Source organism: Somniosus microcephalus, chromosome 11, assembly GCF_052327205.1.
Source record: "Somniosus microcephalus isolate GS21.2 chromosome 11, FLI_Smic_1.0, whole genome shotgun sequence".
Taxonomy (NCBI): domain Eukaryota; kingdom Metazoa; phylum Chordata; class Chondrichthyes; order Squaliformes; family Somniosidae; genus Somniosus; species Somniosus microcephalus.
The window spans coordinates 95,206,473-95,233,160 of NC_140997.1; the positions used below are offsets into that span (position 1 = coordinate 95,206,473).

Genomic DNA, 26,688 nt, shown 5'->3' on the forward strand with positions numbered 1-26,688 from the left:
CGATCTTCCGCCCCCACCCCCTCCCCCCCCCCCCCCCGATCCCTGGCCAATCCACCCCCCGCGATCCCTGATCCCCTGCCGCGATCCCCGCTTTCTGGCCGATCCCTGACATCCCCGATCACCCCCCATCGCCTGCCGATCCCCGATCCCCAATCCCCTGCCGATCCTGCAACACCCCCTCCCCGCCGATCCTCTCTTTCCCCCCTCCAGATTCCCGAACCGTCCCCTCCCCAATGCCCGACACCCCCCGCTGATTGCTGACCCCCTCCCGATTCCCAACCCCCCCCCCACCAACCGCGATCCCTCCCCCGCACCGACCCCTCGCAACTGAGGCCTACCCACTGGCAGCCAGCCAGCCTCTCAAGCTGGCTGGCTGCGGGCGGGAAACCGAGGCCTCACATTCAAATTAGGTCCAGCCGGTAAAGTCGGCAGGGCCGACGGGAAACCCGCCTTGGACCCCCCCGCCCCCCAACCCTCCTCCCCGAAGAAAATTCTGGCCAAAGTGTTTACAAACATGATAAAAGTGTTTTACTTTATGATGATGTGAGCAGCAAACTTTTTTTTATTCAGATGGTTTTCTTGGAGTTTTTGGAAGCGCTTCTTGCGTGTGCAGCAGTATACGTGACTGAAAAAATGATGGAGAATTTAGAAGCATCCTCTGCAACCTTGAGTGGCGTGAATGTAATCCCATTATCAAGTAATGTGTCTGTGCAGCTGACCCAAGCACCTTCAGAGCAGGTAATGAAATGGCTTTGATTTCTTTATTTTTTAAAAACAAACTGCTCTGCTTAACAGCAAACTAAATAAGAGCAAGTTCCTCTTAAAGATAAATTTGCTCTCTATAGGTTACATTTCACCTCTCATTAAATTTTGTTGGAGTTAATTCATAGAATCATAGAATGATACAGTACAGGAGGAGGCCATTTGGCCCATGGTGCCTGTGCTGACTCTTTGAAAGAGCTATCCAATTAGTCCTACTTCCCTGCACTTTCTTCAATACCCCTGCACATTTTTCCTCTTCAAGTATTTATCCAATTCCCTTTTAAAAGTTATTATTGAATCTGCTTCCACCACCCTTTCAGGCAGTGCATTCCAGATCATAACAACTTGTGTAAAAACAAACGTGTCCTGGCCAATATTTATCTCTCAACCAACATCACTGAAAAAAAGATTATCTGATTGTTATCACATTGCTGTTTGTGCGAGCTTGCTGTGTGCAAATTGGTTGTCACATTGCCTACATTACAACAGTGACTACACTTCAAGAAGTGCTTAGTTGGCTGTAAAGTGCTTTGGGACGTCCTGAGGTCATAAAGGCGCTATATAAATGCGGAGCTTTCTTTTTCCAATTTTTTTTGCCCTCCTACTCACATGAAGCTGGTGACTTGTGCTGACGTTTGATACCGTGGGTACGAATTGCCCTCTGAACACACATTTATCATGTGCGAGCTCAGATAGTGACCAACATTTTGACCATTGAAGTCTAGTCAGCTAACTAAAACTGGTTACTGGCGTTTTTAATAATTTAATTGGATTTTTGTTATGTGATGCAACTGCAGAAAGTCTATATCCACCAATGCTCACTCACCTTTAGGGCCCAACACTGCAGAAAACTGAGGTTTGTTCCAGCACAGTTACAGTTTTTTATAGCAGTAGCGCCATCTGCTATAAGGCAATAGGATTAGCACTGTGCAAAAGCCAAGTCTGGTTGAGAGATTGTTGAACTGAATCCTCATTATACAGGACTGCCCAAAGAGGGAACATAGAGCTTGTGGAAAATAAAACAAAGCAAAGCCCAGAGAGCCACTGTTGCAAAAGATATTGAGTAGATATTTCCAGTATGATAAAATTAACAAGACAAGCTTTAGAAATTGTGATAGCTAGAGCTCCAAGGTGCCCAGGTTGGATGTGGCAATTTACCATACAGTGAATCTCAACTGTCCTATCACGCTGGCTCAGTATTTCGCGAGAGAGAAGGTCTGAGGGTGTGTCAGTCATAGCGCTTGCATACACCTCTTAATTCTCAGCTTGGAATGGGAGGCTGGAAATGTCCGATAGCAAGTTGCCTACCATCCTGTCAACCGGGAATTGCGTGTGATCCTGAAAGTACTTTTTTTATAAAGAAAGGAAAAATGCAAAATAACTTCAAAGACAAATTTTAAGCTTTGTCTGACCTAATGTCTGATTTTTGTATACTCTGTATTTCCCTATCATCTCAAACTATAATGATTTATATATAAAGAGCAAGAGGATAACTAACGAAAGAGTAGGGCTTATTAGAGACCAAAAAGGTACTGTGTGTGTGGAGGCGGAAGATGTGGGTGTTATAAATCTCATCATTCATCAAGAAACTACTCGTGAAATAACGCTGGACGGCCAGCTGGTGGCGCCGTCCAAGGAGTTTAAATACGGGCGTCGGCCCCAGCTTTCCAGAGACATTTTGTAAGACAAGGAACTAGTGAAGTACAACTAGACCTCCATGTTCTGAAACAAGTTGATTAAAGCCTTGCTTTATGCTCAAACCAAGTGCGTAGTGAGTTTTATTACGTCAATTTAATCAACTTGATATCGACTCCACGCTTTGGGTGATTCGGGAACAGCCAGCTACGACTCGAACCGTAGAAGGGAACTCAGACAAGTAATCGATCCATCATGGAGAAACTACTTGGACCCGCCCGTCTCGACCTGGACCCGAATTCACTTACGGCCGCTAAGTTATGGAAACACTGGTATCGTACCTTTAGCAACTTCCTTGAGGAGTGTGGTGAGAATGTTCCTAACAAGTTACGAATGCTTGCTAATTATGTATCCCCTCATGTGTTTGATTATATCGAAGACTGTGTAGACTATGACGCCGCTATCCAAATACTACAGCAGCTATATGTCAAGCCCCCAAATGAAATTTTTGCTCGGCATCTACTGGCCACAACTCAACAACAACCCGGGGAATCACTTGACGAATTCCTTCAGAAACTTCGCAGGCTCAGCAAGGATTATAATCTTAAAGCTGTTACAGCTGAGCAGTACCAGGAGGAGTTAATTCATGATTCCTTTATTAATGGGATTGTGTCTCCCTTCATATGTCAGCGTCTGTTGGAGAATAAAACCCTCAAGTTACAGGCTGCCTATGACCAGGCATGTTCTCTGGACTTAGCAAAGAGGAATGCAGACACCTATCTTTCACCACTTGCACAGGCTGCTGCTATCACTTTTAGTAACTCCTTCGATAGGCCCCGGGCGGAAGCCCTCACGGATGACGACTCCAACCCGGCTGATGACAACCCTACCCTAGAAATCTTCACTGATGACGACCCTGCCCTAGCGGCATCTTGGCAATCTGGAAGGAAGTGTTTCTTCTGTGGAGGTGTGTTCCATTATAGGAAATTTTGTCCTGCTCGTAACGCGACCTGCAATCATTGCAGCAAGAAAGGTCACTTTTCTAAGATATGCCAGTCAAGAGCCGCTGTTAGTAAGAAAGGCCACTTTTCTAAGGTATACCGGTCGAGAGCTCCTGTTAGTTTTGCAGCTACTATCTATAAAACGGCTCCTCCCCCAAGAACCACTACTAAGGTTACAGCTGTCAAGGGTAAAACTGCCCCTCCTCCCATCACAGCTATTTTTCCCCAAAGTCTGTCCCATGCAGCCACGAATGTTTCGGTAAATGGACACATTTTGAGTGCACTAATCGACTCATGCAGCTCTGACAGCTTCATTAGTGAGCGGGCTGTCAGTAAGTTAAAACTGCGTATTTACCCCTCGGACAGGGAAATTGCAATGGCTCTAACGACACTGACCACCAATTCTTCCGGCTTTTGTCTTGTCGACCTTATTCTCAATGGCCGCACTTATTTCTCCACCCGGCTCGGGGTGCTCAAGAACCTATGCAGTGATGTGCTCCTGGGACAGGATTTCCAGAAACAACACAAAAGACTCACTTTCGAGTTTGGAGGGTCAAAGCCGGAGCTTACTATTTCCAAAGTACCGTTTTGTGCGCTTTCGGCGGCTTCGCTCGACGAGCCTTCCTTGTTTGCCAATCTTTCCCCCCGATGTAAGCCCATAGTCACTAAATCACGACGTTTCAGCCAAGATGATCGATCCTTTATTGAGGCAGAAATCTCTCGCCTTCTAGCTGATGGTATCATTGAGCCATGTTCATCTTCCTGACGGGCTCAAGTCGTCGTTGTTAAAAATCCTCTGAAGCAACACAAGAAACGTCTTTGCATCGATTACTTGCAAACTATTAACCAGTATACCGACCTGGATTCCTACCCACTACCATGCATCGATGACATGGTCAATAACCTTGCCAACTACAAGGTATTTTCAACTTTTGATTTAAAGAGCGCATATCATCAAGTGCCGTTAAAGGACTCTGACAAAAAGTATACGGCCTTTGAGGCCAATGGTCGGCTTTACCAGTTTTGTCGCCTTCCATTTGGGGTCACCAATGGGGTGGCCGTCTTTCAACGGGCAATGGATAGCCTAGTCAAACAGGAGAACTTAACGGACACTTTTCCATATCTGGATAATATCACCATTGCTGGTCATGACCAGAAGGAGCATGATGCCAACCTCCAGAAATTTTTTGACGTTCTCCGTCGTCGCAACTTAACCTTAAATGAGTCCAAATCTGTGAAATCAGTACCATCAGTCAACATTCTTGGCTACTGGGTGGGCAACGGTGTCATCAAACCGGATCCAGAGCGACTTCGCCCGCTTCAGGAGCTCCCTCCCCTTAGGAATCTTGGCTCTCTTCGTCGGGCACTCGGCATGTTCACCTATTATGCGAAATGGATACTCCACTTCTCTGACAAGATCCAGCCCCTGCTTCACGCAGTCATTTCCATTAGAGGCAACGGCTATTTCAGCTTTCAACCTCCTCAAGCGACAACTGGAAAAAGCCACGCTTCGTTCCATTGATGAAAATCTTCTTTTCGTGGTCGAGTGCGATGCATCGGATGTGGCGATCTCTGCTACCTTGAATCAAGGTGGTCAACCCGTTGCATTTCTGTCCAGAACTTTGCAGGGTAGCGAGCTCCATTATCCTCCTGTCGAGAAGGAGGCTACGACCATCATCGAAGCGGTACGTAAATGGAGTCATTTTCTCGCTCGTCGCCATTTCACACTTATAACCGATCAGCGCTCCGTGGCCTTTATGCTGGATAACCGGAAATGCACTAAGATCAAGAATAACAAAATACAACTCTGGAGGATGGAATTGGCCGTCTTTGGATACACCATACATTATCGACCCGGCAAAGAGAATGTGGCCCCGGATACCCTCATGCGGGCATTCTGCTCTTCTATGTTAGCTTCTACTCTGGCGGATCTTCATATTGACTTATGTCATCCTGGCGTTACCCTTATGTTGTACTTTGTGCGATCTAAAAATCTCCCATTTTCTACGGAAGATGTGAAAAGAACGTGCTCCTCCTGTAGAACTTGTGCGGAATTAAAACCGCAATTCTTCCGTCCATCGGATGGCTTGCTCATACACGCTATGCAGCCTATGCAGCGACTCAGCATTGACTTTAAAGGGCCATTGCCTTCCTCAACGCGACACACCTACTTATGACTATGGTGGACGAATATTCACGCTCTCCCTTTGCTTTCCCCTGTCCCAATATGCTTACTTCCACAGTGATCAAATGCCTCGATCAAGTCTTTTCCCTTTGCAGTACGGCCAATTTCATCCACTCTGATCGGGGTCCCTCCTTCATGTCAAGCGAACTCAAAAGTTATCTTTCCCAACGGGGAATCGCCACAAGTAAAACGACACCGTACCATCCCATCGGTAACGGACAGGTTGAGAGATACAACGCTATCATTTGGAACGCTGTTCGTCTTGCGCTGAGGTCAGCAGGGAAACTATGCTCCCTGACGTGTTGCATTCCATCAGGTCTCTCCTTTCTATGTCTACCAATGTCACACCTCATGAGCGATTTTTCAGCTTCCAGCGTCGCTCCACCCATGGGACGTCTCTACCATCATGGTTGGCAGCTCCCAGCCCCGTGCTGCTCCGAAGATTCATCCGATCATCTAAAACCGATCCTCTCGTCGACGACGGACGTCAACCCCACGTACGCGCACGTGCGGTACCCTGATGGCCGGGAGTCCACCATTTCGCTCCAGGACCTCGCTCCCTGTCCGGCCGGTTCCACGGACCCAACCGATAGAGGGACCCACGGGGATGATGCCGACACCCTACGCTCCCCTGAAGATGACGCCCTACCTGGGGCATCGAGAGATTTGCCAGGTGTCCCACCGGATCCACTCGGGGAGCCGAGCGTTCCCCGTGGGATGGCCACCCGAGGCCAGGACTCCGGTCAATCCCCGGCTATCCAACAGGATGAAGCCAGTTTTGGCCAACGATGTAGGTAAAAAACAGGATAAGGTCCTAAAAGCTGAATATAGGGAGTTAGGAGGTAAATTAAAAAATAGGACCTCAAACGTAGTAATCTCAGGATTGCTATCAGTGCCACGTGCTAGTCAGAGTAGAAATAGAAGGATATTTCAGATGAATACGTAGCTAGAGAAATGGTGCAAGGGGGAGGGATTCAAATTCCTGGGACATTGGAACCGGTTCTGGGGGAGGTGGGACCAGTACAAACCAGACGGTCTGCACCTGAGCAGGACCGGGACCGATGTCCTTGGGGGAGTGTTTGCTAGTGCTCTGGGGGAGGGTTTAAACTAAAATGGCAGGGGGTTGGGAACCTGAGCAGGGAGACAGAGGAAAGGGAAACAAGGATAGAAGCAAAGGACAGGCAGGAGAAAAACAAAGGTGGCAGTCAGAGAAATCAAGGGTTTAAATCAAACATGGCCACAGTAAATAATAATTCTAAAAGGTCTAAGAGGATTAAAAAAACAAGCCTGAAGGCTTTGTGTCTTAATGCGAGGAGCATTCGTAATAAGGTGGATGAATTAGCAGCACAAATAGAGGTAAACGAATATGATATGATTGGGATTACGGAAACATGGCTCCAGGGTGACCAAGGCTGGAAACTCAACATACAGGGGTATTCAATATTCAGGAAAGATAGGCAAAAAGGAAAAGGTAGCATTGCTGGTTAAAGAAGGGATTAACACAATTGTAAGGAAAGATATTGGCTCTGATGATGTGGAATCTGTATGGGTAGAACTGAGAAATACCAAGGGGCAGAAAACGTTAGTGGGAGTGGTATATAGACCCCCAAACAGTAATGCGTTGGTTGGGGATGGCATTAAAAGGGAAATTAGAGATGCATGCAATAAGGACACAGCAGTTATCATGGGTGACTTTAATCTACATATAGATTGGGCTAACCAAATTAGTAACAATACTGTGGAGGACGAATTCCTGGAGTGTATATGTCAAGGAATCAACTAGAGATCAGGCCATCTTAGACTGGGTATTATGTAATGAGAAAGGATTAATTAGCAATCTTGTTGTGCGAGGCCCCTTGGGTCGGAGCGATCATAATATGATAGAATTCTTCATTAAGATGGAGAGTGAAGTAGTTGACTCAGAGACTAGGGTCCTGAATTTAAATAAAGGAAACTATGATGGTATGAGACGAGAGTTGGGTAGGATTGATTGGGGAACGTCACTCAAAGGGTTGATGGTGGATAAGCAATGGCAAACATTCAAAGATCGCATGAATGAACTACAGAATCTGTTCATCCCATTTGGCATAAAAATAAAACAAAAAAGGTGACTCAACCGTGGCTAACAAGGGAAAATAGGGATAGCATAAGATCCAAGGAGAGGACATATAAATTGGCCAGAAAAAGCAGTAAACCTGAGGATTGGGAGCAGTTTAGGATTCAGCAAAGGAGGACAAAGGGATTCATTAAGAGGGGGAAAATAGAGTATGAGAGTAAGCTTGCAGGGAACATAAAAACTGACTGTAAAAGCTTTTATAAATATGTGAAGAGAAAAAGATTGGTGAAGTCAAGCATAGGTCTTGCAGTCAGAATCAGGGGAATTTATAATGGGGAACAAAGAAATGGCCGACCAATTAAATACATACTTTGGTTCTGTCTTCACAAAGGAGGACACAAATAACCTCCCAGAGATGTCGGGGAACATAGGGTCTAATGAGAGGGAGGAACTGAAAGAAATCAGTATTTGTAGGGAAATGGTGTTAGGGAAATTGACAGGACTGAAGGCCGATAAATCCCCAGGGCCTGATAATCTACATCCTAGGGTACTTAAGGAAGTGGCCCTAGAAATAGTAGATGCATTGCTGGTCATCTTCCAAAATTCGATAGACACTGGAACTGTACCCATGGATTGGAGGGTAGCTAATGTTACCCCACTATTCAAAAAAGGTGGTAGAGAGAAAACGGGGAATTATAGACCGGTAAGCCTGTCATCGGTAGTGGGGAAAATGCTAGAGTCCATTATAAAAGATGTAATAGCAGAGCATTTGGAAAACAGTGACAGGATCGGACAAAGTCAACATGGATTTACAAAAGGTAAATCGTGCTTGACTAATCTACTGGAATTTTTTGAGGATGTAACTGGTAAAATTGATAAGGGAGAACCAGTGGATGTGGTGTATTTGGACTTTCAGAAGGCTTTCGATAAGGTCCCGCATAAGAGATTAGCGTGTAAAGTTAAGGCACATGGGATTGGGGGCAAGGTATTGACTTGAATAGAGAACTGGTTGGCAGACAGAAAGCAAAGAGTTGGAATAAACGGATCTTTTTCCAAGTGGCAGGCAGTGACTAGTGGGGTACCGCAGGGATCGGTCCTGGGACCCCAGCTATTCACAATATATATTAATGATCTAGACGAGGGAATTGGATGTAATATCTCCAAGTTTGCAGACGACACAAAGCTGGGTGGGCGTGTGTGCTGTGAGGAGGATGCCGAGAAACTCCAGTATGATTTGGACAGGTTGGGTGATTTGGCACAAGCATGGCAGATGCAATATAATGTGGATAAATGCGCGGTTATCCACTTTGGTGTCAAAAACAGGAAGGCAGATTATTATCTGAATGGCAATGGATTGGGAGAAGGGGAAGTGCAATGAGACCTGGTTGTCCTTGTGCACCAGTCGCTGAAGGTAAGCATGCAGGTGCAGCAGGCAGTTAAGAAGGCAAATGGTATGTTGGCCTTCGTAGCGAGAGGGTTCGAGTACAGGAACAAGGATGTCTTGATGCAGTTGTACAGGGCCTTGGTGCAACCACACCTGGCGTATTGTGTGCAGTTTTGGTCGCCTTATCTGAGGAAGGATGTTCTTGCCATGGAGTGAGTTCAGCGAAGATTCACCAGGCTGATACCTGGGATGGCAGGAATGACGTATGAGGAGAGATTGGGTCGATTGGGCTTATACTCGCTGGAGATTAGAAGAATGAGAGGGGATCTCATTGAAACTTATAAAATACTAACAGGACTAGATAGACTGGATGCAGGAAGGATGTTTCCGATGGCCGGGGAGTCCAGAACCAGGGGGTCACAGTCTAAGGATAATGGGTAAGCCATTTAGGACTGAGATGAGGAGGAATTTCTTCACCCAGAGAGTGGTGAACCTGTGGAATTCTCTACCACAGAAGGCAGTAGAGGCCAATTCATTAAATATATTCAAGAATGAGTTACATATATTTCTTAAGGCTAAAGAGATCAAGGGATATGGAGAGAAGGCAGGAACAGGGTACTGAATTTGGATGATCAGCCAGGATCGCATTGAATGGCGGAGCAGGCTCGAGGGGCCGAATGGCCTACTCCTGCTCCTATCTTCTATGTTTCTATGTTTGCGCCTGTGGGGACCCGCACCCGGAGTCACGATCTCCCCAGCCTCCCTCGGGTTGATCAGAGCAACACGAGCCCTGTCGATCTACCGGTATGGATCAAGCGGCCCAGGGACCAAGACACGGTCCAGGGAGACGTGCCTTCTAGCCATAAACAAAAATCTAAAAGACTGCGGCTATTCGTGATCCGCCTAATCCGCTAAGATGAAGTCTTCGGACTTCCAAATCTTTTAGGCAGGAAGAATGTTATAAATCTCATCATTCATCAAGAAACTACTTGTGAAATAATGCTGGACGGCCAGCTGGTGGCACCGTCCAAGGAGTATAAATACTCTGGCATCAGCCCCAGCTTTCCGGGGACATTTTGTAAGACAAGGAACTAGCGAAGTACAACTAGACTTCCATGTTCTGAAACAAGTTGATTAAAGCCTTGCTTTATGCTCAAACCAAGTGCGTAGTGAGTTTTATTACGTCAGTGGGTATGGTTCTTAATGAATACTTTGCGTCTGTCTTCACAAAAGAGAGGGACGATGCAGACATTGTAGTTAAGGAGGAGAGTGAAATATTAGAGAAGATAAACATAGTAAAAGAAAGACTTGTATTTCTATAGCGCCTTTCACGGCCACCAGTTGTCCCAAAGCGCTTTACAGCCAATGAAGTACTTTTTAAGTGTAGTGACTGTTGTAATGTAGGAAACGCGGTAGCCAATTTGCGCACAGCAAGGTCCCACAAACAAAATGTGATAATGACCAGATAATCTGTTTTAGTGAGGTGGTAGAGGCAGAACCCCTCATCGCGTTTAAGAAGTACTTGGATATGCACTTGAAGTGCCGTAACCTACAGGGCTACGGATCAAGAGCTGGAAAGTGGGATTAGGCTGGATAGCACTTTGTCGGCTGGCACAGACACGGTGGGCTGAATGGCCGCCTTCTGTGTTGTAAATTTCTATGATTAACAATTTGCTTCCCGGCACTAATTGCAAGAATTCTGACAAAATGCTTTTACCAGCGATAACATCGCATGTCATAGAATTTCAATACGTACTGATTTATTTAAGTTAAAGAATATTGAATAAAACTTTTCAAAAAACATATTTTTTCAAAATCAATCAACAGAACACTGTCCAAGAATCACCTGCTACAGATACGAATGGACATAGCTCAAAATCCCACGGGAAGAAACGTGGAGAATCTAATGTAAGTACTTCAAGGAAATCAGAAGTTTACACGATGATTACAGATCTCATTTATTTACAAGCAGAATGGATGACATTTCACATGTAAGATCTAGGTGCTTTTTCCAATGCATTTTCTTTGCCAATCTCTCTCCTCTGAAGGTATTAACTCCTTGCTGCGGTACAGTTCCACAGGTGCAGCCAGCCCGCTGGAAGTAGTGGCTCACCCAAGTTGGCCTTTCATGTGTGAGCCATGAGCTCGATCCAGTTGATCCTGACACCCATCCTTTGCACCTCCCAGTTGGGGGGGTCACAGGATAAGGAACTTTGACTGATAACTAATGTAAACTAGTACTCGATATCAACATACAACAATCGCAACAACCTGGATTTATAGAGCACCTGTAAAATACAAAGAAAACCTCTCAGGGTGTTTCACAGAGGCATAAGGAAAAAATGGATACTGAGCTAATGAAGAAGATATTAGGAAGAGTGACCTTGAGCAAAGAGATTGGTCTTAAAGGAGAAGAGGCTGAGGGGTTTATGGAGGAAATTCCAGAGTGTGGAGCCTAAGGGGGCGGGTTTCGGTTTGGGTGTGTTCCAAACCCGCCTCAACTGAGAGGTGGGAAAAATTTGCGATTTTCCCCTAATTGGCTAGTTGATTTCAGAGGTGTGGGTTCCCCTGGGCCAATTAGTATTTTGGGACTGAAACTCGCCTCTGCTGACATCACTTATACAGCTTCATTTAAGGGCTGCTTGCTGCCTTGGCTCATTCCACTGGTATTTGGTTGACGCCGCATCACCTCCATACCCGCCTCCCCAGGGCTGGCAAAATCGCCCCCCATGTCTGCGGATGATGTTGTCAAGGGGCAGCATGTAGATGAGGAAGAGGAGGGGGCCAAGGAAAAAAATGTAAATGAAAATGGGAGAGATGAATCGATATTGCCCGTTTTACACTATTGCCCAAAGTCAAAATGACCCCCACTGTCTTCATCAAATCAAATCAAATCAAATCAACTTTTATTGTCATTGTTAGTGAACAAGTGCAGTACAATGAAATGTAGGCTTGCGGCTCCCGAGAGTGTACATTTAGATTAAGACATTTAAACATTCAACATACATTTGGCTTGTAATACATTAACATAAACATAACCATAATAAAGTGCATTGGCAGATGGGCAGGCTTTAGAGTTTATTTGTGGAGTTCAGTAGGATGACAGCCCTGGGAAAGAAGCTGTTCCTAAATCTGGTCGTACGGGTGCGAATGCATCTGTAGCGTCTCCCAGATGGCAGGAGGGCGAACAGACTGTGGCTGGGGTGGGTAGGGTCTTTGATGATGGACCGTGACCTCCGTAAACAGCGTTTCTGGTATATGTGCTCTATGGTCGGTAGCCGGGTGCCGGTAATGCGTTGGGCAGTTTTGACTACCCGCTGCAGGGCTTTCCGGTCATAGTAGCTACAGCTGCCATACCATACTGTGATACAGTTCGTCAGGATGCTCTCTATTGTGCAGCGGTAAAAGTTAGAGAGGATCAGGGGTGACAGGTTACATCCCTTCAGCCTCCTTAGGAAATATAGGCGCTGCTGGGCCTTCTTCACCAGAGAGGAGGCGTTGAGGGACCAGGAGAGGTCTTCCGTGATGTGGACTCCGAGGAACTTAAAGCTGTCCACCCTTTCCACCACAGCCCTATTGATGTGGATGGGGGTGTAAATGATGGGGACTGCAAATTGTGCCATGGGCAATAATTAACTTTTACATTTGTTTTAGCGTAAGAAATATAAAGGACCTGCCTCATCAGCTGAGAAGACTTTGAAACCATCCGTCCATCACAGTAAGTTCAGCACATGAATGCACGCAGCAATTACAATACGGGAGATGCATTTATTTCTGTAGCAGTGATTGTATAAAACGGAGTGACTGCTGCCAATGACCGGACACTGGGCAGAAGAGTACTGCGCACTCCAACAACTGGAAGCATGATGTTTCTGCTTTTTTAAAAATGAGCACGCTAACCAGCCGAAAATGCTGGAAAAACTCAGCAGGCCAGGCAACATCCGTGGAGATAAATTAAAAGTTGACGTTTCGGGTTGAAACCCTGTTCAACCCGAAACGTCGACTTTTAATTTCTCTCCACGGATGTTCCTGGCCTGCTGAGTTTTTCCAGCATTTTCTGTTGTTATTTCGGATTTCCAGCATCTGCAGCATTTTGCTATCACGCTAACCAGCCCGCTCCCTTCCTGACTTTTTCTCACCAGCCCGCTCCCTTCCCGGCTTTTTCTCACCAGCCCGCTCCCTTTTTTCTCACCAGCCCGCTCCCTTTTTTCTCACCAGCCCGCTCCCTTTTTTCTCACCAGCCCGCTCCCTTCCCGACTTTTTCTCACCAGCCCGCTCCCTTCCCGGCTTTTTCTCACCAGCCCGCTCCCTTCACGAACCAGAAGCATGCATGCGCAGAACACTTCTGGTTTGTTGGCAGCAGTCGCGTCCTTTATAAAAACAGAGAACGTTTGTCTGTCTGGCTCAGCTTGGCAGTGCATTTAACAACTGCGCTATGGGAGAAGCTTGAGTACTGGCCCCTACGCCGCTGGTTCAATTAGTGAAGTCAATGAGCAACTGAGCCTTGGAGACCTGAAGGTCCCAGGTCTGCTTCTCAGTCTGCACTGAGTTAGCTGATTTTAGCTGCAGTGACAGTAGCAGGACTCTCAATTGTCCAAATTGCACCTGAGCGAAGGAGAAAAAAAATCTTCCCGAGTTCCTATCCCATTGTTATCCAGTGTTCATTCAGGGGATTTGGGTGGCAGTGGGGATGGAATTGGAAGGGGTTAATTGAGCCAAAAAAAAACCCCAGCGCATTCGCCCATAGTAAGCTTTCTTTGGATCTGATAAATAGGAAACTACTGTCTCAGTGCCCTTATTTATATGTGGTCCAGGCCATTTCAGCATGTTGTAAGGGCTAAATCAATCCTGGTTTTGGCACAGTACAGTGCTGATCTCCAATCTAGATGTTAAGAACATAAGAAATAGGAGCAGGAGATGCCAATTGGCCCCTCGAGCCTGCTCCGCCATTCAATAAGATCATGGCTGATCTGATCCTAACCGCCAATCCACTATGACAGGACTATCTCCTGAATCCAACAGAATTAGACACACGAAACAGGAGCAGGATCAGGCTACACGGCCCCTGGGCCCGCTCCGCTACCCACAGGGCCATGACCGATCCGAACCTAGACTCATGTCCAAATTCCTGCCCGCTCCCCGTAACCCTTAATTCCTCTATTTCTGTTTTAAATTTATGTAATGATGTAGCTTCGACAGCTTTTTGGGGCAGCATATTCCATGGACCTACCACCCTCTGAGTGAAGTAGTTCCTCCTCATCTCAGTTTTGAAAGAGCAGCCCCTTATTCTAAGACTATGCCCCCTAGTTCTAGTTTCACCCATCATCTGGAACATCCTCCCTGCATCCACCCGATCCAACCCCTTCACAATCTTATATGTTTCAATAAGATCGCCTCTCATTCTTCTGAACTCCAATGAGTAGAGTCCCAATCTACTCAACCTCTCCTCATATGTCCATCCCCTCATCCCCGGGATTAACCGAGTGAACCTTCTTTGTACTGGACAGCACAACAAATAAGAAAGAAAAATAGAACTTGCACTGCACCTATCAAGACCTCTCTGCCCAATTTATGTGCCTCAGGCCATTAACATGTCCGGTCGCACCCCTTGGGAGAACTTTCTATCGGGGAAACAGGTAGAATCAGGAGTGCTGCTGCAGGAGTGCTGCTGCAGGCCTGAGATTGTCAATGATATGTTTAGTCTCAGCAGGTGAACCTGATGGTACAGTTTTTACAATTCCATTAAACGGGTATCACGTACCAGCCCAAACATATCGGTGGCCTGAAGCTCTTCAGAATCTTCATGTAGAATCAGATTGATACAGCACAGAAGGAGGCCATTCGGCCCATCGTGCCTGTGCCAGCATTTGAAGGAGCTATCCAACTAGTCCCACTCCCCACTGCCCTTTCTTCAATAGCAAATTTTGCCACATCAAGTATTTATCCATTGTGTTGTAGTTAAATCCCCTGGGCCTCCAGCCAACATTCCCTTTAAGCCGCAAGGTGCTGCAGGGGATCCGCGCGGCCGGTGAGCCAGCTTTTAAATAGAAAAACTGCGCATGCGTGGAATTTTGAATGTCCTGTGCAGCCCGGTAAAAGAAATTAGGGGGAACATTGCCTCCAGCCACAGTCATAGCCAGCCTTGTAGGTTGGAAAGCAGTAGCCAGAAGGTGGCGGGACCTGAACATGTGCCGGGATCCCGAAAGGAAGATTGGCTACTCACCTTGCCAGCCTTCTTCTGTGGTCTGAAGATGACTGTAGGAGTGAGGGTCACCACCAGCTTCTTGGGGCTCCCTCGGATTGTGCACTCCATTCATTTACATGAGTAAAGGAAATTGAGGCAGAAGGGTTTGGAACTCCAGTCCCACCTCATTACCACAGCAATGCTGCCATGCTCCACCCGTTGGGGGATGTGCTGGGAATCCTGGCATAATGTAAAAGGGACAGAGGCCCACAATCCATTAGTTCTCTACCCCTTTTCCCTCACGTCTGCACCTGCAGCTTGTTTCCCCTGGCTAGAGAATCTAGAACTAGGGGTCATAGTCTCAGGATAAGGGGTTGACCATTTAGGACTGAGATAAGGAGAAATTTCTTCACTCACAGGGTTGTGAATCTTTGGAATTCTCTACCCTAGAGGGCTGTGGAGACTCAGTCCTTGAGTATATTCAAGGATCGATAGATTTTTGGACATTATGGGGATAGGCGGGAAAGTGGAGTTGAGGTAGAAGATCAGTCATGATCTTATTGAATGACGGAGCACCACGAGGGGCCGTATGGCCTACTCCTGCTCCTATTTCTTATGAAATTGGCGCAAGTTTATAGGTGTTGCACGAGTACTTTTATAGGTCCTAACAACTGTCTGTTATTGATTTGTGCAGATCACAGTAAATCTAGTACAATCTCTACAAAGATCATTCCGAAATATGAGGACCAAATCCATGAATCCATGCAATCTCCCTCTACAATGGATAGCAAAATGCAGTCCAAAACCTTTCTGAGTGAAATAGGTGAACACAGTGAGGCTGGTTTAATTGCACACTTGGGGTTTTTTTTGTATTTGCTACGCACAGCTTTCCACAGCAGAGAACTGCCCCCACTGGGATAGGATTTGGGCCCTAACTACCAATAGCAGTTGAAAGGAGAAATACATACTCTGAACCAAATGGCCCATACATACTCCTCAAGGAGCCACTGCACACTGTAGGAAGACAAAGCTGGTGAGGAGCACAGTTACAAAAGTCATTAGAAACACAAAGGAGTATAAAATGTGTCTGTCCCACTCATGGGAGCAATAATAGTGGTTTGCTTTTATGCTTCAAGCCACTATCCCAAAAACAGGGAGAGTGGATTAATAAGAGGGTCCCACTGCACTGTGGACTATGTTGTCTTCTGTTTGGTCATTTTAGCAAAAGTGTAAAGGTAAGCATAAAATACTGCTGTTCTTTATACTCATCTACATTTTCTGTAAAGTTACTAAACAGAGGTGTATCTCCGGGCAACTTTCTCAAGAGTGATGTGTTGATTTTTACAGCTAATGTTGAATATTTGAGAGAAACATAGGTACAGGAGGAGGCCGTTCAGCCCTCAAGCCTGTTCCGCCATTCAATGAGATCATGGTTGATCTGTATCTGAACTCCATGTATCTGCCTTGTTCCATATCCCTTGATACCCTTACCTAATAACAATCTGTTGATCTCAGTCTTGAAAGCTCCAATTGACCCCCAACATCCACAGTCTTTTGGAGGGGGGAGAGTTTCAAATTTCCACTACCCTTTGTGTGCAGAAGTGCTTCCTGATTTCACTCCTCGACGGTCTAGCTCTAATTTTAATATTGTGCCTCCTTGTTCTGGTTTCCCCCGCCAGAAGGAATAGTTTATCTGTATCATCCCTATTGAATCCCTTATTAGCTTAGATCACCCCTCAACCTTCTATACTTAAAGGAATACAAGCCAAGTATGCAACCTGTCCTCATAATTTAACCCTTTAAGCCCTGATATCATTGTAGTGAATCTGCGCTGTAGCCGCCCGCAAGCCCCCCCCCCCCCCCCCACCTCCAGGCCAATATATCATTCCTCACAGAAACCACACAGACAAGGGTTCCCCTGATGACTTTATGAGTGAGTACATCACCTGATGTAATACCGAGCCATGACCCCAACAGTGACCTGTACTGAGCTGGCTGACCCGCTCACTGTCTGTACTTAGCCAGTTAGCTGAGTTGCCAGAAAGCTGTTGATGTGTGTTGAATGGTAGCCCATCATGAGTCAGTAGCTTCAGCAGGTGATTGGAAGGGAGAAAGTCCAACAACACTATGTAGAATCAACCATCCGTTACCTCTTGATAAACCTGCATTAATGACTTTGCAACCTTACAATCCTTGAATACGAACAGCATTACACACGAGGGATGTGGAGTGCATAGTGTCAACATCCACAAGCACACACACCTGCTGCCAGCTCAAAAAACAATCAGCAATGACTAGATGCAAGTTTAAAGCTGTAAGTATTATAAGTTGCAGTAATACCAGGGGTCAACAAATTTCAAGTGATGCCAGTTATTCAATTTTGTTCTCTCAGTTCTGTCTTTTAAACCTCTTAATCAGATTGTAAAGGAGTGTTCACTCCCAGCAATCCATTCTTATCTACAGAAATAAATCTTGGATTTTAGCTGTAAAACTGTTCTGTGAATTATCTCTTTTTCCTTTTGTTAAGACAAAGCAGCAAAGCTCAAAGCAGAAAAGGCTCCAGCAGCAAAGGTCCCTGTCAAGTCAGGGGCCGAGTTGGAATTCTGGTTGAGTCAAATTTGTTTCTTCTTCATGAAGAGGCTGTTTCCAGCCCATGAACATGCTGAAATTCTGAAAATGGAGGCAAAGAGGGACAGCGTGCGACAGAATGAGCTGGCTCGCTTGGCTAGGATAAAGGCTGCAACAAGAGCTAGGTCTGTGTCACTGCATTTACTAGGAAATCATTGATTAATCCCGACAAGGGGATTCCGCCTCTTCTAGTAAGGTGGAAGGAAGAGATCTTGAGCAGATCTAAAACAAAAGTTTTTCACAAGGTTGGGAGTCCCTCACACTGGTGCTCATAGAAGAGGATGTGTCTGGTAGATTCAAGACCGAGAGAGCGATTGCTTGTTCTTTCATGGTGTGTACGTCATACATGGGTAAGGTAGCCTAGTGGTTATAGTCTAGTACTGGACTAGTAACCCAGAGGTCATGAGGATCAGATTCACAACTTGCCTTGGTGGGATTTGAACTCCACACTGAGAGTTCAAATCCCATTGTGGAAAGTTGAGAAACTAAATTTAATAAATCTGTATGTTTGTGGGCTGGTGCCAGAAAAAATAACCACAAAAGCTGCCAGACTGTGGTAAAAACCTAAATAACAACAGAAAATGCTGGAAAAACTCAGCAAGTTCACTGATGTCCTTCAGGGAAGGAAACCTGCCATCCACCCCTGGTCTGGGCCTACATGTGACTCCAGTCCCACACTACATGGTTGAGTCCAAATGCCCTTGGAGCAAACGGGGCTGGGCAATAAATACTACACATCCCAAGAATGAATTTAAAAAATCACAGAATTTCAGATATTTTTTACATTTTAATTCCTTTATGTAGGAAAGCCCTATTCTGTGAAAAATATCTTTAACAAAAGTTATTTTTCAGTGATGCTTTCTCTTTCTGTCTTATAATAATTGTAGTCGAATGTCATTCTTTAACAAAGCTCCCCATTTCCCCCCACATGACACAAAACCACATGGTAAAACTGAGCAGCCACATTGATGATTCACACAAGATAAGGAGATGAGAAACCTTATTCAACCCATCTTGGTTTATCTTTCTGGAAACATCCTACAATTAGCCCCCAATCCAACTGTTTTTAACTGATTCTGCAGTTTTCACCTCCACTACCCAACCCATGTGTTGATCACTCTTTAGTGTCAGGAGGTTTTTCTTCACGCAGTTGGAAATTTGCCTTTTACCACTTTGACCCTGTGTCCTCTTGTCCTACTGTCATGGTTTAGTTTAACGTAGTGTTTTAGATCTACTATTGCTATACCATTTCTACTTCTCTAAGGTTATCTCTCAGTCGCCTCTGTTCGAGCCTGAAAAGCTCAAGTTTCTCCAGTCTTTCCTCATAACCTCTGTCCTCTGAGGCTGGAGATCATTCTTGTGGCTTTTCTCAACCTCTTCTAGGCCTTATGTTCCTATGTTACAGGAACTAGACTGAGAGGACTACCACAAAAATGTTGCATTGGACAATAATAATGTATTATGGAGGATGTTGGGGAAAACAGGTTAATTCTATGAAAGTGAGACCTGACTGAAACGGTTCGCATCATTTTACTGATTCATGGCTCATCCATTAATTAGTTGTGGAACTCATAATGCTCATCAGAGGCTTCTCTCCTGCAAGCCTGTGGAAGAGTTTTAACTTAATGCACTTGTGTGGTTCACATGGTGTGTATAATGTTGGAAATTTACAGCACAGGAGGAGGCCATCCGGCCCATCGTGTCTGTACCAGCTCTTTGCTGACGCCATCCAAATCTAGCCTCACTCTCCACTAGAGGTGTAAGATCGGTGAGATCCATAATTTATATTTAATTTGTCCGTGACTATAACAAACCACTCCTGGTACAGGTATATTGTGTATAAGTATAATAGATTTATTAAGCACTTTACATCCAGTACAAAGAAGTAATACTTAACAAGATGATAGTCACAATCCGTTCCTCAAAACCCCAGCAGCATGCCCACCGGGTGACTGTGGCGCAGTCTCTTTTCTCAGTCTTGCTGTGTTCTGTTGACTGAAGTTTCTCTTCCTCTGGTTTCACGCTGCCTCCAGTGTTCAATAACTGTTCATTTATATCTTTTACTCCCCTAAAAATACTTGGCAACTTGCAGCTACTTTGGCTATCTCACCATTCTTATTGCTAATTCCTGACCTTCAATAGTACGGTCTATGATTCCCTCCCCTTTTCTGAATGAGCTTTTCTCTGAGAACTTTTACACAAACAAACTTCCCACGAATTATGACAGATGTCTTTTGCCTTTCACATAGCCCATTATCTAGCCTGGTCTGAAACATCAGCAATAAGAGATGTTAGGTGTTGGAAACCCTCTATCTTACTTTGAAACTTTAATTAATGTTTGTCCTTCACTGGCTTCTTGTTTTTAACATAACAGAAAATCTACACTACCTCAGCACTATTCTCGTAGTTAACATAATGTCGGCTTAATTTTACCACCTTGCTTTGCTTCTCAGCCTTGTGTCTTTTTAACGAAGGTTATACATATTGTAACAGAGGTTTTATGCTTCTAACATACATTATTATATATCATAGTAATTTTAAGAAAAGCATACAGATAAGCTCTATTCTACAGAGTATATTCCTCTGTTTCAGATGTTTGTTTACTTTTCCTTTAAAAGGTGCAGTGGTCTCCGCCTCAACCAACCACTGTGACGGAGCATTCCATGATCTAGCAATGCTCTACATAAAGACATTTCTCCAAACCTCTCTCCCCAACCTCACTCCCTGTCACTGACTCCCCAACCAGAGGAAATAGGCTTTCCCTATTCACCCAATCCATTTTTTTAAAACCTCTATTAAATCTCCCTTTAGCCTTCTCTGCTGCAGTGGGAATAATCCCAGTATCTCAAGTCTTTTCTCATAACTATAGATTTTCATCCCTAGTATCATCCTGGTATATAAACTCTGTACGCTCTGTGACTTGAATGTCCTTTCTATAATGTGGCTGCCGAAAGCTGCACACAGTCCTCTAACTGTGGTCAAACCATTGCCTTGTACAAATTATCATGACCTCTTTGGCTTTTGTATTCAAGGCCCCTACTTATATGATGCTGATGCTTGTTCATTAAGTTGGTAAGTTAAGATGTTGCATATTGGGATTTGGACAATAACAGAAGTCTGCATAGCTATCTAAAGTGCCTCGATGGCATCCCAACCGTGTGGTTTGTGTTAATGTGATTACAGATTGAAAGCGGAAGCCATCAAACGAGAACAGGATGAGCTTGAAATAACCCTGACTGTCCACAGTCCTGGAGACCAAAGTGACGAAGAAGATAAAGTCATCTATCCAGTGCAGATGGAGCACTCGGAAATGACCCCTGTGACACCAACCAGCAAACCCAGTGGAAGCAGAAGGAAGAAAAAATCACTATAAACTAGTTCCTCTCGTATTAACTGGACAGAATTTATTAAACAACAAGATTATTTTTATTTAAAAAATGGAACCAGGCCATTTTCTAACTCACTGAAATGTAAAATCAGATGTTGGGAAAACAAACTAATTACTTTCATTGCAGCAGGTTTTTGCAGCAGTTTTAAGTATAGGTCAAGCCGGGGTCTAAGTACAAAAATGTATCTCAGTGCAAAGTATGTTGTGTTTAATAACTATTTGTTCTCAAATCCCTCCATGGCCTTGCCCCTTCCCTATCTCTGCAACCTCCTCCAGCCCTACAACCCTCCGAGATCACTGCGTTCCGCCAACTCTGGCCTCTTGTACATCTCTGATTTTCTTCACTCCACCATTGGCGGCCGTGCCTTCAGCTGCCTAGGTCCTAAGCTCTGGAATTCCCTCCCTAAATCTCTCCGCCTCTCTACTCCTTTAAGATGCTCCTTAAATTCTACCTCTTTGACTAAGCTTTTGGTCACCTGTCCTAATATCTCATGTGGCTCGGTGTCAAATTTTCTTTTATACTGCTCCTGTGAAGTGCCTTGTGCTGTTTTACATAAGAATTAGGAGCAGGAGTAGGCCATTCGACCCTTCAAGTCTGCTCCGCCATTCAATAAGATCATGGCTGATTTACCTCAACTCCACCTTCCTGCACTATCCCCATATCCCTCGAGTCCCTTAATATCCAAAAATCTATTGACCTCTATCTTGAATATACTCAATGACTGAGCACCCACAGCCCTCTGGGGTAGAGAATTCCAGAGATTCACCACCTTCCGAGTAAAGAAATTTCTCATCACAGTCCTAATTGGCCGACCGACCCCTTATTCTGAGACTGTGACCCCTGGTTCTAGACTCCCCAGCCTGGGGAAACATCCTCCCTGCATCTACCCTGTCAAGCCCCTTAAGAATTTTGTATGTTTCAATGAGAGCACCTCTCATTGGCCCAGTCTATATTTACTATGTTAAAGGTGCTATATAAACAGAAGTTGTTTTTGTTGTTATGGCAGGTTTCAATTGTTTGGCTTTATTGACATGTTCATTTAATGCATTTACATGTATAATAGGCACTGCACTCTAGAAAGTTAATTGTCTGGGATTTTACACTCACATGGGATGTGGATGGGTAAAAATTTAAAAATTCTACCTCCTGGCCCCCGCTGTAATTTTTTTGACGACAACTCATGCCATCGAATAGGCTCCCGGTAAAGGCAAGCGGGGGCCTACTTAATATTCAAAAGTCATTGGCACCGCGTCATAATACAAACTTCAGGTCGGGGGGTAGTACCGCACTGTCTGCAGGCCGGCAGCACAAGCACGAACCTGAGGAGCCCAGTGGCCAGCAGAGGCCCAGCTAGGTCTTTAAACATTACTTCTGTTAGAACACCTCGTGGGCCAAGAGGAGCAGGAATGTTCTCCCCAGGCAGCTCAGGGAGTCCTTAGCTCCCCGGCCCTGGCCACCCGCCCACCGCTTGCTCTGGGACCACTCAGCCTCAGCACCTGCCTTTTGAACTTATGCACTCTATAATGTTCGATCTCTATTCAAGATAGCACGTAGAGCTCAGATTTATTAGTGGGGGGGGGGGGGGGGGGAGAAGGGGTTGTGGTGGAAGTTAAAGAAATATTTGGGGACGTTTTCTTCTAATGTACTAAGTTCTAATATTGTACATTTAATATTGTAATAGTGTCAGCTGTGGCTCAGTGGGTAGCAGACTTGCCTCTGAGTCAGAAGGTTGTGGGTTCAAGTCCCACTCCAGAGATTTGAGCACAGAATCCAGGCTGGCACTCCAGTGCAGTGCTGAGGGAGTGCTGCACTGTCGTAGGTGCCGTCTTTCGGATGTGACATTAAACCGAGGCCCCGTCTGCTCTCTCAGGTGGACGTAAAAGATCCCATGGCACTATTTCAAAGAAGAGTAAGGGAGTTCTCCCCGGTGTCCTGGCCAATATTTATCCCTCAAGCAACATAACAACAGAAGATAATCTCGTCATTATCTCATTGCTATTTGTGGGAGCTTGCTGTGTGCAAATTGGCTGCTGCATTTCCCACATTACAACAGTGAGTACACTCCAAAAAAGTACTTCATTGGCTGTAAAGCACGTTGAGACGTCCGGTGCTATAGAAATGCAAGTCTTTTTATTTGATTTCGAGCATTGATGCAGCCCAGACTTCTGTAATATGGAAAATGAACACTAGAGGTCACTCTTACTACCTGGATGCCAACAAGTGAGGTAGTCTGGGCCAGAACTTCAGGTCCCCACGGGTGAGTACGCGCTCGGTACTCACGCGTAGGCCCAACGAAAGTGCCGGTTTTGTGCATGCACTGCGCATGCTTGGGAAACCGGAACTTCCGTTCCCTTAAAGGAAGGGGGTCACAGGTCGAACGCGTCTGCCGGAGAGGCATCGCGTACGCCTGGAACTTCCGTTTTTTTTTGCAGGTTTTTCCGGGAGGGTAAGTCTTCAGCAGCTACGCTTTTAAAAAGCAGTCGCAAGGCCTGCTTTTAACAAGGTAAGTGGTGAATTAAGTAAAATTAAAACATTTTTTCCACAGGTTTATTATTTTTAAATACTTTAAAGAAAGGTAAGTTATTTTATGTAATTTAGTTATTTTAAAAATGTGATTTTTTTTTTTAATTTTGAAGTTTATGTTTTGGGGCTAAATTGTATTCATAGATTTGACAGGTCTTCCTGTCAAATCTATGAATAGATTCCCTGCTACCATTGGCTCTCCATGGCCCATGTGATCCTAGGGGACGCTTCAAACTAACTGCGCCCCTGGGACACGCAAGCACTGCACACCGGCAGTTGGAGCAGGCCCAGGATCGGAATCCCACGCAGGCCCACAGCACAACGGCCGGCGCACTAGGTAAGTGCAGGTCGGAGGCTTGCACCCGCAGGAAACCTCCGACCCGAATTTCTGGGATGATAGACGATTAAATCATCTTCCTCTTAATTCACAAGATCAAAAGTTAGACAGATGACAAAGGCCATTCGGCCATTCTAACTCGCCCATCCAGGGAAAAAAACCAAGTCAGTCCACCTCTGCACCCTTCTCACCCCCATTCTCCTTCACAGCACTCTGCTTCTTAAATGACTCCAGAGTTTCTGCCTCCACTATACCTTGAAGTCCATTCCATGTAGGTCACTTTGTAGGAGACAGAGCCTCCTGAATATGACTTTCACCAGTTACATATAATGTACAGCACATCACTGTGTACATACAGTAGCACTGCTGGGTCACGGCCTCATACACTGTGTCCTGAAATACAAGCGAAGATTTACTGTACTAAAGGGCAGCAGCAAGACAATTACATCGAGTTTACAGCACAGAAACGGGCCCTTCGGCTCAACTGGTCCGTGCCGGTGTTTATGCTCCACACAAGCCTCCTCCCACCCCTCTTCATCTCACCCCATCAACAATTCTATTCCTTTCTCCCTCATGTGATTATCGAGCTTCCTCTTAAATCCACCTATGCTATTCGCCTCAACTACTCCCTGTGGTAGCGAGTTCCATATTCTTACCACTCTCTGGGTAAAGAAGTTTCTCCTGAATTCCCTATTGGATTTATTAGTGACTATCTTCTATTTATGATCTCTACTTTTTGACTTCCCCCACCCCTACAAGTGGAAACATCTTCTCTACATCTACCCTATTGAACCCCTTTCATAATCGTAAAACCCTCTATTAGGTTACCCCTCAGCCCTCTCTTTTCTAGAGAAAAGAGCCCCAGCCTGTTCAATCTTTCCTGATAATTAGAACAAGGCCCTGTCTACCCTCTCAGGTGGATGTAAAAGATCCCGTGGCACTAATCCAAGAAGAGCAGGTGAGTGCTCTCTGATGTCCTGGCCAATATTTATCCCTCAACCAACATCATTAAAATAGATTATCTGGTCATTATCATATTGTTGTTTGTGGGACCTTGCTGTGCGCAAATTGACTGTCGCACTTCCTGCACGGTGGCATAGTGGTTAGCACTGTTGCCTCACAGCGCCAGGGACCCGGGTTCGAATCCAGCCTCGGGCGACTGTCTGTGTGGAGTTTGTACATTCTCCCCGTGTTTGCGTGGGTTTCCTCCGGGTACTCCGGTTTCCTCCCACAGTCCAAAGATGTGCGAGTTAGGTTGATTGGCTATGATAAATTGACCCTTAGTGTTAGGGGGATTAAATACATGGGGTTACGGGGATAGGGTGGGATATGTGTTGGTGTAGGGGTTACGGGGATCGGGTGGGATATGTGTCGGTGCAGGCTCGATGGGCCGAAATGGCCTCTATCTGCACTGTGGGGTTTCTGTGATTACACCAGTGACGACACTTCTAAAGCGCTTTGAGACATCATGACGTTGTGAAAGATGCTATATAATGGCAAGTTCTTTGTTACTCAATTCAAATGATCTGATAATTCAATTTTTTGGCACTAAATTCACACTTTACTTTGGTATTTCCACTGCATAATTCTAATCTAATTTTTAATGACAAATTTATTTTGAATTATCAGATACAATATTTATATCAATGCAAGTTTGTTCTTTTATAGTTTTGATTAAAACCTGGCAGTATCATCAAATTAGCCTGCCTGCAAGTTCAATAAAGGTCATTGAACAGACGATATAATGCAAACTGCAGTCAGCAACTAAAGCAGCCACAAACTTAGGCAGAAGAACAGGATAAAAAATCTCACTATTGGTGAAATCAAACTCAGCAAGTTTATTTTATTTCCAATATGGTAAAATATATGCCATTAAAAAAAAATCTTCCATTTTTCCTCTGGTTATCTTGAATTTGACACTTTAATGCAGAAAACACAACAGAGTCTTAAGTTAGTGCAGATAGATTTTATTTTATTTTTTTTAAATGCATCATTACATGGATAAATCAGCACCATGTTTTCTCAGACAAACCCGTTTCATTTTACGTTGAGGAAGTGGGGAAAATGAGGAGGCAGAATTCTTGAATGCTAAAACACAACCTGTCTAGGGTATATGCCTGTACTCGTCTGATGTGAAAACTGTAAATTTGAGGTACAAAAGTTTTGCTAACTTTTCTTTTAAAAAATTGAGAATTTACAGCATGCAACATACAAGACCACACATCTAAAGAGAGGGCATTTGAGGATAAGATCGCATTTCTAAGATACTGTATTGCAATTAAGTCTAGGAGGTTGCGTCTATCCGTAACTAGCGATTGGGCTGGGGAAGGGGAGGCAAAACCCTACGATATGACGTAACTGAGCACCACTAAGACCAGGCAACACAAGAGAAGCTGTCAGATATGTGATAACAGACTATTCCTTTCTATTATTATATAAAAGAGTCTCCTTTGTGTTAGTTTAGTTGCCCATTTCATGTACAAATGTTTACATAATGCAAATATTTCCTGCGTCTAGTTTCTGAAACTAATTTCTTCTTTTATTAAAAGGTTTTAATACAAATGTGGGATCTGTGTCCAAGTGATTTTCTTAAAAAAATAAATG

General features: G+C 44.9%; 1 protein-coding gene across 4 annotated transcripts in view; it reads left to right on the top strand.

Moving 5' to 3' along the window:
* Positions 1 to 26,649, top strand: part of rsph10b (radial spoke head 10 homolog B) — an 80,673-nt gene extending 54,024 nt beyond the window's left edge. For 2 of the 4 annotated variants that reach the window (XM_086001109.1, XM_086001110.1), the window contains 6 exons: positions 571 to 738; positions 10,851 to 10,931; positions 12,678 to 12,741; positions 15,902 to 16,030; positions 17,735 to 17,960; positions 21,019 to 26,649. In XM_086001109.1, the coding sequence (XP_085857235.1) occupies positions 571 to 738; positions 10,851 to 10,931; positions 12,678 to 12,741; positions 15,902 to 16,030; positions 17,735 to 17,960; positions 21,019 to 21,208 (858 nt within the window). In that variant the 3' untranslated portion in view covers positions 21,209 to 26,649. The remainder of the gene's footprint in view (positions 1 to 570; positions 739 to 10,850; positions 10,932 to 12,677; positions 12,742 to 15,901; positions 16,031 to 17,734; positions 17,961 to 21,018) is intronic. The other 2 variants (XM_086001111.1, XM_086001112.1) reach the window with 2 other exon arrangements.
* The last annotated feature ends 39 nt before the right edge of the window (positions 26,650 to 26,688 follow it).